This window comes from Hylobates moloch, unplaced genomic scaffold (genome assembly GCF_009828535.3).
Source record: "Hylobates moloch isolate HMO894 unplaced genomic scaffold, HMol_V3 SCAFFOLD_18, whole genome shotgun sequence".
NCBI classification, from domain to species: Eukaryota; Metazoa; Chordata; class Mammalia; order Primates; family Hylobatidae; genus Hylobates; species Hylobates moloch.
In genome coordinates, this window is record NW_026652293.1 from 50,407,606 (window position 1) to 50,427,451 (window position 19,846).

General features: G+C 35.2%; 1 protein-coding gene across 9 annotated transcripts in view; it reads right to left on the bottom strand.

The window, feature by feature from the left end:
- Positions 1-19,846, bottom strand: part of ESRRG (estrogen related receptor gamma) — a 595,534-nt gene that overhangs the window by 214,696 nt on the left and 360,992 nt on the right. For 2 of the 9 annotated variants that reach the window (XM_032136352.2, XM_032136351.2), the window contains exon 1: positions 13,340-13,530. The exons of 5 other annotated variants lie outside the window; for them this stretch is intronic. In XM_032136352.2, the coding sequence (XP_031992243.1) occupies positions 13,340-13,395 (56 nt within the window). In that variant the 5' untranslated portion in view covers positions 13,396-13,530. Of the gene's footprint in view, positions 1-4,607; positions 4,727-5,165; positions 5,262-13,339; positions 13,531-19,846 lie in introns of those variants that run through there. 2 more of the 9 variants (XM_032136356.2, XM_032136357.2) reach the window with 2 other exon arrangements.

Here is a 19,846-nt window from a genome sequence, read left to right on the forward strand (position 1 = left end):
ATCCTGGTTCAGGATTTACCTAATTTTTGTTTTATTTTGCTTGTCTCTTCTGAGAGTCTTAGAAGAATTTTCTGCATGTGTTTTGAGTTTATAGTTTTAAAAAAGGAGAAAATGAGTGCATGCTCCCTCGCATGCCTTCTCTGCACCTAAACAGAGCCATTTACATAGCCCATTGAACACTGTTTAGTAAACAAGGCGGGTACAAGTCCAGAGTGGCTTCTATCTTCCAATCCTGCCGTCTTTTTTAAAAACAAGGCAGGGGTTCTGTTTTTAGTACACACTTCGGTTCAGTGTTAATCCTGTTTTATGTTGTTCACACCTGCTGCTGACTAGCAGCCTGCTGATGGGCTGGGGCTCACGCTGCTCAGAGAAATCCCACCAAAACTAACGAAGAAGCTGGACAAAAGCTACTGTACAGAGCTGGAAACAAAGCCTGCCCAGGGTCCAGAAGACAAGAGAGGCAAACCCCACAAAATCTTTCCTGTCATTTGCAGATAAGGCTCCAATGTCCCAAGTATGCCACTAAACAAAGAAAAGCAACCAATTGCTTTTTTTGAAAAGTCTGACCGCCATTGGGTTGTTTATATTCCTGAGCTTTCTATGTCTTTTGGTAAAATTGATGCAAATACAGTTTTAAAAAATGCTGTTGTAATCAGGTGTACATGTGAGTCACTACTTTGAGTCCTTAGCAAAAGAATCTGTACTTAAACATAATTATTCATTTAAAATACTGCATGGCTAACCTTTCTACTCACAGAATTTTGCATCCAAAGTGAACAGAGAATAAATATATTCTGCCATCAGTGTCCACGGTGTGGCCAGGACAGTGACTTGTGTACTAAGACTGCTCTCTTCCCACCGCCCCCAGCCCGCTGCACTGCATGCGCCTAATAGCAAACATCAAAAGGAATGATTTCTTTTTTGATCTTAGTACCAGCGATAAATCAAATTCAGTGCCACAGACAGGGGGGAAATACACTACTAAGGGAAAACTCCAAGACTGACAGTGGGACCAGGCAGAGGCATTCACTCAATCAAGTTTCAGTAAACGATGCCCACCCTTCTCGTTGAAACAAGATGTAAGCTGTCGTGCATTTACCCAGAATGAGAAAAACGTACTGAGTCCTGACGTGACCCTAAGTTAACACAAGCACTTTGTGCTGACATTTCTAGTGTGGCATCAGAGCCCCTCCCTCCTACCTATCGACCGAGCCAATTTCCTTCCTATCTGGGAGCCAGTTTCTGCCCGCAGGTGGTTAAAGAAAGCTCCTACTGGCCACTGCAGGACAGCTCCAACAGGAGCTGCACATCTGGGGGGTCAAATGGTGGCTCTGGGATCATTTTATTACATCTCCTGGAGCACCTTTCCTGACTGCAATAGCCAATAAAGCATCCTGGGCTCCACTGCCAACTCGGGGAGTTCTGCAGCTGCCCGCTCCACAGTGGTGCACAGACTTCATGGAGCACAGTTTTAATACTTCTCTGGGGGAAGCACAAAAAGCACTAACTAGCATATTAAGGTTCTCTTAACGAATGAATGTGAGGATGAAATATTTGAGGTGTTGTTATCTTTTCCCCAATTTGTTTTGAAACTATTTACCCTTAGCAATGTGCTCTTTCTAGGGAGTCACTACTGTGTTCTAATAGGAGGTTTCTCTGGCATTTGTGACATGGTCTTCCTCAGCAGATGCAAATTTTACATGGATTCTCAAAAGCATCTAAGCAACCACAGAGGACATATCAGATAAATGCACACTTTTTCAGTGTGTACAATACTTTATACTTGGCAGCTCTTTAATGATATTAGAGAAAAAAAGTTGCAAAAATGTTATTATGATATACTTGGTATAATTGTATATAGAATTCATGTGTCTCCCATCATCTGTGACAGCCCATCAGAAAAATAATAAAAAAATAGTTGTTGCTTTCGATTTGATTATGGAATATGAACGGTAGAGAAATAAATTCAATTATTGTGTTGAATCATATGAAATTACTGATATTTGACCATTGTTTGACCTACAAAAATGGCAAGTTCACATGATTCTTTCTAATATAATTAGAATCCCATTACCTTGCTTTCATTCAAAAAAGTCTGATGTTTCATCAAGGAATTTTATGATTTCAAACTTGACCTTCCTATTGCTTTTTCCCTCAGAAAGCTACATCAATTTTTTAATTAGTATCAAAATGAGAGAACTTATCTATTTTAAGACTAGAACCTATTAAGGGCTTGGGTACACAGGCCCTAGTGGTAAACGTTTCATGTGAAATGAAGTTTTTTGCATGTAAGAACATTTACTTATTCAACGGCATGTTTACTATATCGTCCCCTTTTGGTGAAGCCACTTAGCAATGCTATATAATGGAAGAGCAAATGCTTCATTCCAAGTGCCAAGACTGCACAATAATGGAATATGATAGAAAATCTTATCCTTGAGGTCCTTGACTAAAGGATTTGAGACATGGATAATTTTTTTTTTTTTCCAGCGACTTTGTAAGTTTACTCAGGACAAAAAGATTTCAGTGTATCAGCAGTAGTGGCGGTTTTCAGATCAAATGATATTTAGTGTTTTGCATGTATTGGCGACATGATGAATACCCTCAGATGAGAAGGAGAAAAATATAAGCAGCTGTGCGCTTGATCAAGGTGCACTACCTGCTGCTGCCTCCCAGCACTGCTGCTAAGCTTGCCCACTTCTGAAGAAAGTGAAGACCACCTTATTTTGATTATAGTGCTTTCCTCGGGCAGGAATTTTTATTTCCGTTGAATCTTAAACCATTACATTTCCAGTGATGCATTTTTATGTTTACAATTGACATCTTCATAAAAGAATGAAACCTTTGAGCAACAGCTCAAAAGCATGAAGGTTGCCTGCAGTAAGTACTTAAATTATTTTACACCTAAATGGAGCCCAGTTGTTTTTAGTTAAAATTTAATAAACCTTAAACTGATGACCTTTCTTCCACAGAAAGGTCCCGAGTTGCAAAAACGAACTTTCCAATGAAATATATTTTAAGGAACTAGTGCTGAACAAAGGGCTATTTGAAGCTGAACGCTTTGTCAATTTATCAGCTTGTGAACATTCTGTTCCTGAATTCCCCACTGCTGCTGAATGTATAGAACGGTGGTGCCTTGCTTAATCGAATACTATTGATTCGAGTGTGTCACAGTGATCTCATTGAGAGTAATCAATAGTAATCCAAAATCAATCAATCTGCTCTTGCACTATCATTTATCAAATCTGAATACGCCAAATTATTTGTAGGCGTCAAATTACAAAGAAGAGAAAATGGCAGAACTGGGAGAGTTAATGGTTTATATTGAAGAAAAAAACCAGTATCTCTTTTTTCAAAGGGAGGTGCTTTAAGATGGACTATTACTTGGACAAATACATTTATCTTCTCATTAAAGAATCCTAACTTTATAATTGATCTCATTCCTTTCTTGAAAAAAAAAAAAAAAAAAAAGATTTCTCCCTGTAGAAGTTTGCTTGTTCAGCACAACTCACAGATGCCCTAACTTATTTAACCAGAGCACACTAGCATTTTACAAGTCTGATCAGCTAAGTTTCAAATACCTGTAACCCATCTGCTGAGAAAAGAGGGAGACTGGATTGACATAGGGCATAACTGCATCTCCTAACATCAGAAATGATGTTTAATAGAATTGGAGTGGAGAAAGGAGTACTTAATTTCTCCAGAGAATGTACAGCAGAGATGCACCTGCTTATCAAAGAAGCTGCTGTTGATGCTGAAGTTTCTTTTATCAACATATTCACCTGTAATTTCGTCAAGGTAATAAATCCCTCTATTCATAACAGCACACTCAAAAGCACCCCTCCTATTTAACTTGGATGAAAAAGGCACAGAGTGTCTAAAACATTTACTTTTGCTAATGTAAAAGTGTTGGCATTTTACTTCATTCCTGATAAGCTGGTGCCAGTAGAAGTGATTATTCTTTTCTTATTCAAAGCCTATCAGCATTTCGAAAAGCTCTCTCAATCTTATCAGGTGTATGAACAGCACAGTTAACTGAAAACAGTTTGTAGTGCTCCTCTCTCTTTCTGCCAAGCTATCTGATAAACCCCCAACTAACTAACTGTATTTACACACAATCAAACATAAGTTGTATCTTCTATGCACTACAGCCAGATTCCAGTTTACCATAGGCTTTTCTGCTGTGACATTAACTTAGCAAAAATGTCAGCCTCCAGTATCCCAAACTGACAACAATCAAGAAAACACTATAAAAGCACTCAACTAGAATGCACTACAAACAGAAACAAAAAGAAAAACAAATATAAAAAGTTGAAGGCAATCTCTCTGGAATTCAGAGGGAAAATGAAGTGTACTCTGTATGCAAATATGGGTGAATATCATGCACTTACCTTTTACCAAAGTAAATGACCCTTTAATAAAACAGATGAATAGAAACGGAAATTGTAAAGGAAAATACTGCTGGGATAGAGGAAGGGAAGGTGTTTAGGAAAGTGTTTTAAAACTGAGCAGGCATTCCCCCCACACTTCAGGTTATCTCAATGTGGCAGCACAGAAGTTCTATAATGTAAGCAAAGGAAGACAATAGACAATATCACCGAACTTACCCCAGAAACTGAAGACAAGATAGAAAGCAAGGCTGTCACATATGGTGACCACATTCTCAGGATAGATTTTCCAATCATTAAAACCCTCATAAATGCTCTAGACATTAAAGTTTTGTTCACTATAAGAAAATAAAGAAATAAAAAAATACAATTTGAGTTTTTAACCTCTTATTATTTGTCTTATTCTTCAGACTTAACCAACTGAATAGTTCAATATAAAGGCATGAAAAAAGAATCATCATTCACATTAACGTAAATAGATGATCTGTTCTCCATTTCTATCTATTAAAAAATGCTTAAACTAGGTCATGGCTCATACGAATTGAAAGACACACCTAATCATTTACGGGTAGTACTTTGGAGCATGAAAGATAGCAATGACATTTCTAGAGCATAAGAGAAATCAGAAATCTACTTGAATGACTGAGTAACAACAAATTCCTGAGCCTAGGAAAGAATCTCTGCCTGAGCTTCTGTTCATAAATTGTCCATTTGTTCCTCACCTCCCTTTGCTGAATGACTAAGAGAGAACAGAAAAAGGCGGCCACATGCTCCCACCTGAGCCCAACTCCTGATGCTGTCTAGACTCCAAGAACAGAATGAGCCTTCCTTTAGATGTGTAGAGCAATAAGATGAATTAGCCAAGTGTGTAGTTCAGTACAATTCAGCTGATGGTTGCTTTTCCATCTGTGACACTATGATCCCATGACTGATGAGGCAGGTCTCATTCAAGTCTATGGATAAAAGGGATGTTTCTGTCATTTCATAGGACCCAGCACCAACTGTATACAGTCATTTTCTCATAGGAAAAAGACATGGTTCTCACCAACCATATACATCTTTCCCTTTCTTTGGTCATGAACAGTTGGTTACGGGTATGATTCCTCCTCAAAATTTTCTGATCTGTTTTAATGGATTAATGGCTGAAAAGAAATTAAAAATTGTCAGAATATTCTTTTATTTATGGGAAAATGAATACAATTTAACATGCCCATCTTACAGTTTTAGAGAAGTTAATGTACTAGGATAATTTGGAATTATGGAGGGCAAAGGGCAATCAATTGAACAACCTCACAGTTTATTTTTTTTCTCTTTAATGAGTACCTCAGTCTATAATTTTTTATATGACCTGTTATTTTGGTTAATTTTGGATGCAGTTCTGGATATATGATTAATATGCATTTATGATTATTTTAAAAGCAACATAAGTTTGTATAAATATTGTTACATAATAACTGCTTTGAGAAGTATCCTTTTAAGATATTTTAACTCACATTGTGAGTATGAAAAAAATATATATTTCTTTAACGAGTCCTTTGTTCAAATTCTCAAAAGCCATGAAAAATGAGTAAAATCTTTCTAGAGTAGATGAAAAAGGAATTATCATTTACAACGGTACTGTTCTGATCATGGAAAAAAAAGAATTTCGTGTGCTTCTGCCTATTTTCTGTACATAAGTTCTTAATTTATGTTTTAATTTTCTTTTGTTTTTGCATATTGAATATGTCATACAAAAAGAAAGCGTAAGATTCTTTTTGTTTTCCAGGAAACGTATGCAAAGTGCAACAAAAAGAGGTGTCCCCTGATAAAGGTGGATTGTCCATGTTCCTTTGGATTCTCCACTTCTTTAAGTTTTTATTTACTTCACAAATAAGAGCAACTGAGGTTCACCACTTCAGAGACTTTTGTCTTTCTAAACCTATTTTACTTTCAAGGTAGTAGAAAAATTTCAATGAACCTAAGTTTTTTTTATTGGAAACTTACTGTTATCTATGCTATCTGTATTCCTACAGTTCATTTTTAAAGATAAGTAAGCAAGCAAGCTGTTTTTTCATTACATTTATACTAGCCATCAATCTGATATGAGAATGTATTGGTAGCTTCCCTTTTATTTAGTACCATCTTAGCCAACTGTTTGCAGAAAAGGTGTATAATGAAGCAAAGTTAAATTGACGTGTCTGTGATATGCCTGACGGCCCTCAGTATGCCCAATATTAATTTGTTTTCTTTGGCTAGGTAAGTCCTGCCAAAGTATATTACACATAATGTGTACTTCCAACCAAAATGATGAAAAGTATATATGAAATTTTGTTTCACTTAAAAAAAAATGAGAAGTCACAGAGGAATATATATGACAAAGACTATTTTTTATAATTAAAATATAAACGTACTTTTCAGTTCTTCTTTTAGAATTTAATCTAATCTGAAGTAGGCTCCCTGTAAGTTTTGGCAATTTAATAAGTATCTAAAATTTTTTAAATGCCAAAACCAAGTGTTTTCCTTTTCTATATTGTTTGAAAGAATTCCATATAGCCATAGGTTGTATTTTTAATTGTTAGTGTTGTGTGGTTTATAGCTATATTCAAATGCACATATAGATCTATGCAAGTATACTAAAATGGACTTTGACCAGAAAGAAGCCAATTTCTTTAAAACTGTACCTTTTCTTTCATTGTCTTGCCTTAGTAAGTTACCTTCGAAGTATACATGCATTGTCATAAATTAAAATGACATATCATTTGAAGAAATCAAAACGTCAAAAGCAAGTTTCCCTCAAACATTTAAAATTATTTTTAAACATTATAAGGGGAAATTTGTGTATATACACACATATATACAACACTCAATAAATCTAAACTCTCTCAATTCAATAGTTTTGGATAATTGATTGGAAGATACATTTGGAAAATCCTGGATAATTGATTAGAAAACACATTTGGAAAATACTGAGAAATATTGTCCAAATCATAGAACAAGAAACATGTGTCACTTCTGGAAAGAAAAAGTAGAGTGGAGAGATGTGTGTGCTACAACTCTGAATGGAAATTATTTTATTAGCTAAGGTTTCCTAGACCTTACAAAGAACAAGTCTAAAAATGAACTTGAAACAAGAATAAAAGGCCAGGTAAATCCTTCAAAAGGCTGTCATTTCCCACCCTCAGATAATAAAGGAGCTAACTTTGATCTGATAGACTGGCATAAAGAAGAGGTTAGCAGAATTTTTTAAAAAACGCAAGAGCAGTAAATTTGTTAAAATGTTATGCAAATAAATAAAGGTAGGCAATGAATCTAGGAATTTTAAAAAGAATATGAATTAGAACAAGAATTAGAATAGAAAAAGCAATTGCATAAGTGCTTTCTCTCAACAGTCATTTACTAAGTAAATTCACAGACTTCTAAACTTACCTCTTAGAATAAAATTAAATAATTCTGAAATCTATAATGTACTTTATAGAAATATAATACTTATTAATTTTATATATTTGCTTTCAGAAAAAGAGCAAATGATATGTTTATGTAGTGCAGATAAATGAAATTCATATTTTGCATTTGTTTGAAAGCTATCACGCTTTACATTAAGATGTATTTGTCAGGCCCAATTGTGTAAGAAAAGAATGTAGCCAAGAGCTAATTCAAAATTGTTTCTTGGATATGGGCCTAAACCATTAAATTATACATTTAATATCAGTAGTTTCTTTCCTATTTTAAAAATTATTTATGATTTCTAGATACTGAATACATGAATGACAATTATGTGAAAATTCTAAAATCAGAAACAAATTGACTCACTAGGTTACCTGTTACCTGTCTAATACACAGTAGTTAAATAAACTCAGTTTAAAATCAGATCTGTAAATACCTGAAATACCAATTCCAGGTTAAAATCATGCCTGGCAAATTTAACTGGCAACTAACTGATTAGAATAATACTTGAGTTCTACTTTATTATATAAATGTACATGAATACTTTTAGCAGCTTACCTATAATCTACATATACATTACCTCTTCCCACATACATGCATATTTCACATGCATACTATACATGCACACAAATATACTCCTGTGTATCCTATCGACTGCTTTGAGTTTTAAAGTACCATGTGTGTATTTATTTATTAATAATAGTATAGATCATGTATATCCACATACACATGGCTATCAAAAAAATCAATGACAAAAACATACAAAATGCAATGGAAAGATTGTCAAGCAGCAGAGATGCTTGGTGTCATCCTTGCACTATCAAATGTACACATAAGTATGATTGGAGAAAGAGAGGCTAAATATTTCACTGTCAGACAATGTAGAGAACTGCAATTCATTTCTATCTCTTGTGCTTTAGGACAATGACAATTTAATACAATGCCAGTGGATGTAAAAGAGATAAAAACTGAACAAACTGGGCCAGTGTAATCAAAGATTTTCTCCAGAGAGCTGGCTAGGGCCGGAGCTCATACGCACTTATAACAGATCAACATTGTATTGTTTCTCTCTTCCACGAATTTGCTATGAAGCACAATTCAGAGCAAAGCTTATCTGCTGCAATGACTCTAAAGTTCTACTGAGATCCCTCAGATCCTCTCCTCTTATTTCTAAAAGCTGGATAGGTGATGCTAAAAAGTTTATTTGATATTAATTGGTTACTAGAAATCATTGCTATTAATTGCCATTTGTATGAAAAAGTATCTCTCATCAGCATATAATTTATTTTATAAAATAATATAAAGCAAAACCTTCAGTGCTTAACATCACTTTACAAATAAGACAAATAAATATTTTGTTTAGTCATTGAGCTAAAACAAATGTTGAGGAATTTTTCGTAAGTGATACGGACTTGAGATTGGGCATTATGCCTACCTTCCAAAGGAACGGTTTCTTCTTTGTCTGTAATTCTTGCAGGAGTGAGGTATTGTGAAAGTATTGTTAAATAGAATCATAGAGAAGTTAGCTTCCCTCTTTGATGAATAGCACCAGGTATCTAAAATTAATTGCAAAAGTATGGCCCGGCTAATGAGATGGTCCTTATCTTTTCTCAGCCAGGAAGCACAAGTATTTTTCTGCTGGCTCAATATTTTACAAAAATGCCTAAAGTGTTATTAACTAAGTAAGAAAAAAACTGATTAAAATACCTCAAAGATATAAATTATTATAAATTTTAAGATCTGAAAAATTTAGAGTTAAAACTGATTTCCTGCATTATTTTTAAACCTTTTCTTTTCTTTTCTTTTTTCACTTTAAAAAGAACAACAACAAAAAAGTCTTTCCTCTTGCTTCTATTAGCATTTTTAAAAGCTGAATTAATTATTATTCTTTATAAAATGGCCAATATATATTACAGGTCAGATTAAATCAAAGAAATATATCAAAGGCCGTCAATTTAGGAAAAAAAAAAAAAACAGAACAATGATACCTTATTTGGGGAAAACACTAGAAAAATGATCATCCATGCAAGAGAATTAATGGATATCCACAAGGGCTTTGCTAATAACATGGGTTAATTACCGCTGCAACACACTAGGCTCAGTAAATAAAGCAGCAGTGCCATAAACACATTAAGAAGAGAAACCATCACTGTAAGAAGAAACAGCCAACACCATCACCCTTAGCTCTGCCCAGGAAACGAAAGCTGCTTTTTAGTCCTTTCTATATAAAAGGGATTTTTAAACTTACCACCAAATGTGTATAGGGTAATACATAAATACCCTGACACAAAGGGCTAGTGAAACATGGGATACCCATCATTTATCCACCACTCCCATTCAACATATATTTCATTAACTCAGGAACAGTTGTTTTTTTGTTGTTTACTTCAAGGAGAAAATCATATGTTACATAATACTCATCATCTGGCCATTTCAACTATATATAGTTTGGAACATGTACAGTGATTATTTAATTTTTAGGAAAATAGAATTAATCCGCTCACTTTAGTAATGTAATGGGCAAGGTTACAAGACTACAGCTCAAGAAGGCTCACAACTAATTGCAGCTGGTTGTCACTTCAAGCAGTTTACAGAGAAATCATCTGAAAACCCCACCAACACCACATACCTTTAAGGCTGCAGGTGTTTTCAAGATTTGTAGGGAAAAAATAAAAAACAAAACATGAAGAAAAGTCATGTGAGCTCCAAGTCTAGAGTTGAAGTATTCTTACTTGAAAAAATAAAGTTAAAGTGTCTGTTCAGAGTTCTCAAATAATATCACATCTAAAGTGACTTAGCCAAGCTCTTATCATTCCCTAAAAAAAAGGCATCCCCTCTGATTTCGGCTTTTTTGTTGTTGTTACTGTTACTGTATAAATTTTTCCTTTCTGCCTATTTTATCACCTATAATTTGACATTATGGAATTACTTTGGGATTGTCTTGTTTTTTAATTAGTATAGATTTTAGAAAGAAGAGATGAGAAAAAGAAAAAACATGAATACCCTGAAACAGAAAGAGTGAAACGTACAAAATAAAACTTGTGTAGCTCCAAACACAAATCTTAAAACACGGAACTTAAATTTTCAATGTCTGGACTTCAGTGATCAGGCTGAAATTTACTAAACTGTTCCCTCCTCGCCTTGTCTGTTTTGGAGTGTTTCAGTTGCCTTTCCTTCTTCCAACAGCTGTGACAACTGTTAAAACAGTCAGTAAAATTAAGTCCGCTCTATAATCCTGTAGTCAATGTTACATTTTAATCAGAGGTTGAAAGGGATTCATGTGATGAGCACACTCATTTAGAATGATTAGACTGACACATATGTCAAAATGAGCAGATATATTATTTTCATCTATTTATGCTATCAGCTATTACTGCTATTAAATGTGAAACAAGCTTTCAAGTATTATGTTCTTTAATGTGCTGGCACATTTCCTAAAACAAAAAAATACATAGTTAGAGGTTAACATTTTAAGCTCTCTTAATGGTGGTCAATAAATTGTATGAATCTTTTTAACAGCCTCCAAAGCAGAAACTGTCCAATATTTTCCTCTAAAACTGTATAACTCTGGTTTCATTTCTGTGTATACACACACGTGATGGGGTTTAACCCGGTACAATTACTATGAATATTAATAGCATGTATAAATTCTGTGGTTTATTAATTGAGACAGAGAGGCAGATGCATTGCTTAGCGTTAGATCTTTCTGTCTGTCCAGTGAACCACGTAACCATCAGAACTGCATTCAGACAATAAATCTGTATTTTTTAAAGATGACTTTTAATTGAGCCCAAAAGAAAGCTAGTTTGAAACTTGCGCCAAAGCCAAAAGGACATGTGCCTTGACTTCATTTAAATGCATCTGCTTTAAGAGGCTTATCTAAACGAATTATTCAAATTAGCTATAAGAAGTTAAATTCAAGGAAACTACTTCAAAAAGAAGCCTCTGGGGGATTTTTAAAGTTTGTTTTCTTCATTTATTTACAAGAGAAAGTTCAGAATCTGAGCGTGCTTGGATAAGACATTCTTCCTGACACGAAGACATCTTAAGCTCTCCAATTCTACAGCCCCAAGTACGCTAAGCTTCAAACTACACTTGAGTGGGCAGTCCTACCTTTGTTTATTTTTCATTTTTATTTTTACACATCTTAAGGTTGTTTCTTCCCTTGAGTGTTTCAAACTGATGCAAGCACAGCCTTATAATCTTTCAGTTCCTCCTAAATCCATCTCTTGGCTAATATTCCCTGTGTGAGCATGGATGTGGGTGGTTGTGCATGTGTGAGCATGCATACACACACACACACTCACACTCACGCTCAAACATACAGGAGCAGCCACTGAGACTGCGAGTCACTTTTCATCTCTTACTTAATTACAAAGCAATGCAATATGCAGTCACTAAGGACAGCTAGTGGACATCTACCTATAATGCACTACCTCATCTTCTAGAGTTTGATATTTTCTTCACAATCTATAGAGAGAAATGTTTGCCAAGGGCACTCTTTTCAGAATTATAACAGTTGGTATCACTGTAATGTGAAAGCAAAGCAATATAACTGACTCAACAGAAAGGGAGATAAACCAGTGACAGCTCTCATGATATACTAATATTTTATCTTAACAGTAGGTTGAAATTAAGTTTATGACCTACTCATTTACACAAAAATGCCTAATTTACTTCTCGTACCCCCTACTCACTCCCCCCCTTTAGTGATCTAAATATATATTTCCACATGCATAAAGATATTCATAAATTCTAATTAAACTGCATGTAATAACGAAAGTACTTTTCTGTATCTTCTGGACAGAATAAACGAGACAAATCCACACTCTGAGCAGTATTTAAGAGGAAAATTTTAAAGTCACTACTGTTTCTTCTTTAGTTTTTTTTCCCCCCTTAAATATTTATAATGTGTGAAAATCTCATGTTACTTAATGGACTGATTTGTCAGTTAAGTGCTGACTTAACGCTAACCATGCAAATAACATTATTCTAGCTCAGAATTACATAGGGCTAGTTTTTAAATTGTTCTCTGAAGGAGAATTAGTAAATGTGCAATGTTGCCTCTAACTCTGCGCGGTAAGAAATGACAAGGAGCTGAAAATATCTGTCAAACTGCAAATACATAAGAGGCACTCAATAGTATAAATCATTTTGAATATTGTATTTTAAAACATCTTTCCTTGGGAAAATGGGTCCTAGTAAAAGATGCATTTTAACAGTTCACTAAGCATTTGTGCCAAGTGCCTATTCTTAGCACCTGAATAAGAAGTGACTGTCACACAGCTGTTTTACTGACAGTCACTGAGCTTTGCCTCAAAGGTAACATTGTAGTCAGAGAACAATTCTCGACTTACTGAATTAGGAGATCACCCTCAACACAAAAGGCACAAGACAGACACAAACAAGCACTCGTGCACACAAAATACCCAGGGCATTACCTGAATCAGTGTGTAAAGATATAGTCTGTCCGCCCCCACCCCGCACCCCCACGACGAGTTTAAAAAGGAAAGAAAAAAGGTACCTACTCTTCCTCGTAGTGCAGGGAAAAAGATTCAGGAAGGCAAAGTTCTACCGAATCCATGTGCGACCGGCAACCATTATTTGTGCACCCCAGCTATAAATCAAAGTTTCCTTGACAGAGCACAGTGCAATTAACACAAATGTTCTCCTAGTGACAAGCCTATAGGCACAGCCAGTTGGGACCAAAGCTCTCACACTCTCCTAATCAAGGACTTAAAGCCCCGATTGGAGCTTATTAATATGAAGTAGGGCTTTACATATGCAGTCCCACCGGCCCAGCCGCGCAGCCGATTGGGGGGCCTCTGCCCAATCAGGAGGGAGGCGACGGGAGGCTGCACGGAGCGAGAGGAGCCAGGCAGGTAGGCAGGGTGCAGAGAGCCGAAGGGGGCTGGAAACTGAGAGTGGGCAGAGAAAAAGGGAGCGGAGAAGGGAGCGATTGAAACGCTCCCAATACACACTCTCGGGTTTGATTTTTTTTCCTCCCTTCTCTCTCTCTCTCCCTTTTTTTTTTTTTCTTCTGGGAAGCTACAAAAGAAACATAACTAACTTAACTCTCTAAGCACTGGAGGGATTTGTCTTTGATTTCTAACCTAAGATCTCTTTTGCCTTGAAAAGGAGAACTCACGCAGACTCTCAGTTAATTTGGGAAAGGATTCTGCGGAAGGTAGAGAATTAAGTTTGTCCTGCCGTTGTCTGTGTTTTTATTACACCGGGGGCCGCTGCTTATTTGGTGCTGTACTTTCTCATGTATTCCTAATCATGTCTTTTCCTGTTTTCCTAATGTATGCTGGGCATTAAAAATAATAATAATAAAGGCATTCTTCTAAATTGTTTGAGCATGTGAACTGGGATAGTCATCTCTGAGGTGGAATGCAGTTTTACACAACTACTGAAGAGGAAATAGTGACAATACAATTTGAGAGAATGCCTAAGTAAATTATATGTGTAAACCTTTCTATACCTGCAACTGTCTCTTTACATATAGATACAACGCATAGCTTTTCAAAACAAAGGTAAACAAATGCAGGACAAATTGGCTTCTTCAGTTTTAGGGGTGGGGAGACTGAGGGCTGTGGGGGTACATAGCGAATTAAATCTCTCTCAATGAATTTTGACAAAATAAAGACAGCATTTTTTTTTTGTAGGGAGAGCATTACTAAACAGTGCACTAAAAGTATTCTTAATTATATGTATATATTTCAATACAAGCTTCCAAACTAGGAGGCATATAATTTTATATATGATTTTACCCAAAACATCCTGCTTTCAAATAAAACACAGTGTACATATTTGTTTCTATACATAAGGCACCCTATATGCTTTAAAAAAATCAACCCAGAAACATTTTATAAACCATCAGAGTCTGGTCACTATAAGAACTAGTTTCAAACAGATAATAATTTACAAAACCAAGAATTCTCAATCAAAAGTGTTCAAAAAAATAAAAATAAAAATAAAAGGAGGATATAAGAGGACAAGTGTGTTTTTCCCTCCTTCAGTTGTGTATACCGTGCCTTTAATTTCCATATAACAAAGAGTTTGCTTAGGTCCTATTTTAATCTACAGGATTTTTTTATACTAGCAAATGTACATTGGAATAGATACCAGCTATTTATGGCAAAGAGATAACTGCTACCTTATGGAGAGTGAAAAACCCACAATTTTGATATAATTCAGCTCTACTGCTTATCAACCTTTTACATCTTAAGTCCTACGTGATAGAAATAGTATAATCTTTGAGATCAAAATAAATTAGTTCAGATATTCATCGTGTGTTAAATTCACTAAATTAGGACTCAACTGTCTCAACCCTCTCAAATTTTCTAGGTCTTTAAAAAAACAAAACACTAAAATAGAGCAGCCACATTAAAATTCAGAATATAAAAATGACAGACATGATTTGGTCCCCCCACAGAAGAAAGCAATTTCACTGCCTCGTATTTAGCTATATCTAAGATATAGGCCTGATTCCTTTTATTTGTGTTCTAAATGCATACAAAGTTTCTAGATCAGAACTCACATAGCAAAAACTGTGCCTCAGAATACTGTATAAAAGCAGGTAGTAAAAGCTTAATTACCAGTAGCATTATGCTGTCTATATTGTTAAATGTGAACTCTGCAATTAAGATGTAAATTTGGTTGTGAGCAGTGAATTAAAAGAGCTTTGAGATGTAGAAGAAAATCCAAGCATTCTGCAGACACTGAGAGAAAAAAAAAATGTCTATTCAATCTAAAATAAGACGTGTAATCATTTTACAATTAAAAAATAAATAAAACAGGCATTTTGCAAAAGAAACATGATTTTTCTAAAATACACTCAAAGAAATATGGAAGCTAATACTGCATTACAAAGACAGAAAAACATCCTTTGATTCGTATGATTACTATCTTGATTTCTGAATAAACTAAAATTCTCAGGGTAATTAATAGATTCAATTGCACATACTTTAAAAAAGATATACCAAAAAAAAAAAAAAAAAGAAACTTTCCTTCTTGGTTTGGCTATGGATATTTCTTTAAAAAATATAAATTATTTAATATACTCAATGCATCTTCATGTACTCAAAGAACGCATTCCGATTTTGCACCTGGGCAGAATCCTGTATTGTGTTCAGTTTGCATTATGCTGTGACAGAACCTCTTTATTACTCCTTTGAAATGGCTTTTTAAAGACAAGATTTGTAGTGTATTTACCGATGGACCTCAAGTCACCAAATTTCGTACAAGTGATCTTTAATTTCCCATAATTTTCTTATTTCCCTTTGGGTACTTATTTGCCCTCATTATGATCCATTTGACTTCACTGGTGTATATTTTTAAAGATATTTAGACTCACACTTATGCGTAAGTCATTTTTCTGTGCTCACAGAGATACATGTACAAACATACATAGTGTCATCCCCACTGATTTTTCACTAACCATATTTCATCTACGCAAGGTGCAGCGTTCACTGAGCTCGCTGCTTTCTGAGTGACCAGACGTGTACTAGGTTTGTAGAGTTGGATATTTTCCCCTTGGGATCAAAGTATCACCTGTACAAGTCAAGGACCTAAAGACTGTACTTACTGTCTTGAATCCAGTTTAACCAATTTAAAATGTTTAAAAAATCCTCTTCACTAAACTTGTGAGACAGCTTCCAGAATATTTTATAAATACACAGCTCAGTCATCCCAAGAAACTTCCCTGGTCCCAGATTTTTCTCACCTTGCAGGAGAAAACAATGGATAATCATGGGAAATAAATGCACCATGAGTAATACTGAGCTTAAACCTTCAAGAATCTCAATTACAAAAAAATCTGGAAAAAAACAAACAAACAAACAGATAAACAGCCTAGGATACACATATATTCCCAGTCTATACACTTCACAATCTTACCACAAGGAGTCTACCCAAATCAAGAAAAACTGAACCAAACAAAAGGATCTCTCACGATTGTTTCACAAAGAATATTAATAAATTAGTTAATATCAGTCTATTATGCATCAGGCTCTTAGTGTATGCATAGTTTCAATCTCTTCTTCCTTAAACAATGCAGTCATAAATATCCAAACAAATTCATTCTCAGTCCCGAACTAATGTGCAGTCACCAAGCAGAGAATATACTTCATTTCAAAGAACAGAATAAAAACAAGCAAAGCTCAAGTGGAAACAACAGGAAGATTCCTATAGTCATATACACCAGACATTTTACTACATTTAAGTCAGAATCATTTCCTGCAACATTCTAACTAGGAATTCTTATGTTGCTAGAAGGTGATGAGAAATGCTTAGTCTTGCTGTTATTGCGTATTAATAGCTATTTTTAGCTCCTACCTTTCTTTTCTGAAAATTAACAGTACTAACCTGCATTAAAATGTTCAAGTTTATCACTGTCATTTTTGAAGCAGGTTTTTATTTTATATTACACATTCATCATTTACTAAATATGTAAAACTAAACAAGGCATAACAAATTTAGATTGTCAAATTGCCTAGTAATCTTTCCTCAGGATTATAAAATCTTTGAAAAGCTGTTTAACTTTTTGAACTATTTTCCCTGCTGTTTTAAATGTATCACATGTAGTATAATATACCATCTTACAAAAAGCAAACCAAGACAATTACAAACTACTATCTTTAACTCCAAAAGACAACCTTGGGAAAAGAACCTAAAATGACAAGCAAGGCACCAGGCTCCCTTCTACTCCTCATGAGCTGTGTGGCCATGGGTAGGTCGCCTCACTTATCTGTCCCTCATTTCCTCATCTGAGAATTGGGGTTTCTTTTGTGCTATAAACCTGCTTAAGAACACACCTTTACCACTGAGAACACGCAGACTTCTTTCGAAGTCAGGATGACTACTTTACACTATATTACCACCAGCCCTCTATCAATTCATCATTCCTCATTTTCTGTTGCCTTTCATTTCTAGGGCAAAGGCTTTGATATTTAAATTATTGTCTCGATTGGCAAGAAGCAATCATTTCTACTGAAAGTGATCACTTCCACAGAAGCACTAATAAAAACCTTTCCTTTTGACAAATCTCTTGTCCTATAAATCCATCCCATTCCCAAATTATGGAGTCTATATATAAAAAAAAGCCCATTCTCTGGGGAGCAATGTTTCACCTCCATAACACACTAGACTCTTTTCCCACTGTTTGTGAAAGTTGGAGGGGAAAAAAAAAAGAATCAGAGAAAGACAGAGAAACTAATAGAGGCAATTCAGTTTCTGTTTAATTAATTCAGGATTATTTCACCTTCGTTTTGTCAAACTAATAACACACATGGCGAAATGTCAGTAAAAATTAAATTATAAACCACAGTAGCTCCAATGGGAAAACTGACTTTAGTTAGGTTGTATTTCCATCACACTTACCCTGGTAAGATACCAAATGCATTTGGTAGTATCCTACAAGCTTTCTATAATCTGCATGGCAGGTATTTACAGAGCAATAGTTAACGTTTTGAGATTATACATTAATAAATGAGTTGCAGTTATATGCTTTCCTGAATGTTAAGCACCATGAGCTAAATGCAGAAAACATTCAAGGTCAATGTCTCGTTTTAGACCTTTTGAGGCAGCTGTAATATTATGATAATCAAGCTTAAAGTATTCCTATAGAAAGAGTAAATTAGCCTGTTCACTTGAAAGATGATTATGATAAACAATAAACCTAAGAGAGGACAAAATCCCTACTTTTAAAAGCCATAAATTGTTGACTCAATCATGTGTGTGATAATGTTGTCCAAAATAAAGGGTAGCTTAACTCTGAGAGGAAGGTGGGGGAGGGGTGGTAGTGGAGACAGAGAAGGAGGGGTAAGTGGAACAAACATGACAGATTCCAGAATAAGCAATCCATGCTTTGATACCAGTAAAATGATCAAATTACCCATCCTAATCACCCCATTCAACATATAATATATTTGAGTCTAAAAATATATATATCATAAAACATCAAAAAAAGCACAATGTATTTTTTTCCTGACGTATATGGAGGTTCAATACAAATTTAAAAGCTCCCTTTTCCTATGGCTTGTGTTAATCCTTTCGTCCGAATTTTCAAAGGACTAGTAAAAAAAAAAAAAAGTAAGATATTAACATCTGGTATCCATACAAACAGGTTTAAAGAGTTATACTTTTTTTGATGTTTGAACTCTCTGACACACTTCTAAGATTTCTTTTTATAAATGACTATGTTTGATAAGAGTCTCCTTCCCCCAACCAAGGCAAATTAATTAGAGGTGTGTGTTTGTCAGACCTGGAAGAAGGTTTTAGAGCAAGGGATTACAGGTCATTCTGGAACATGCCTCGGGTTCAGATTCCAATTATGAGGGATGAGGCTTTGGACCGGAGTCAGCTTCACCCATCTTAATCTCAGTTTCCTCAGCTACTAAATGGGAATAGCAATAACAATCTTATAGCATTCTTATGGGGATTAAGCAGGTTAAAGCAATTTAGCACAATATCTGGCCCCAGTTTGGGGACCATATGATCCCGTGGGCTGAGGAAATTTTGGCTTGTGCCAGTTGTCCTAGCATAACAATTTACAGTAGCACCTTCTTACACCCTCAGTAGTGCCCCCGTTTGGAGAATACATTTTATTGTCATCCTACAATTAGTGAGCCTTCCATAAATGTTGGCTATATTATTTTTAAATCTTTAAAAATTATTTTACAAATTTTTAAAACTGAACAGAGAGATGCAAGAGAAAGGCATTGTAATTCATTTGGCCTCCATCTCTGACTAGGAGTGGAAGATACTGGATACAGAGAAGAAAGTGAAGTGCAAGTATGTTACATTATGAATTGCTTGCCATACTGCCACATATACATTGGCTGCATGTAATGAAAGGGAAAACTAAAAGACGTTCCCCTTAAAGTTACCATGATATTTTCTGCATGGGGATGAGGAAGACAAACTTGGGAAAGTTAACTGATTCTGCTGACTCTCCAGAGAATTCAATTGTACATTGTTTACCAGAAAGAAGGGGAGAGAGAAATTGCTCGTACTCCATTTCTCTTCCTTTA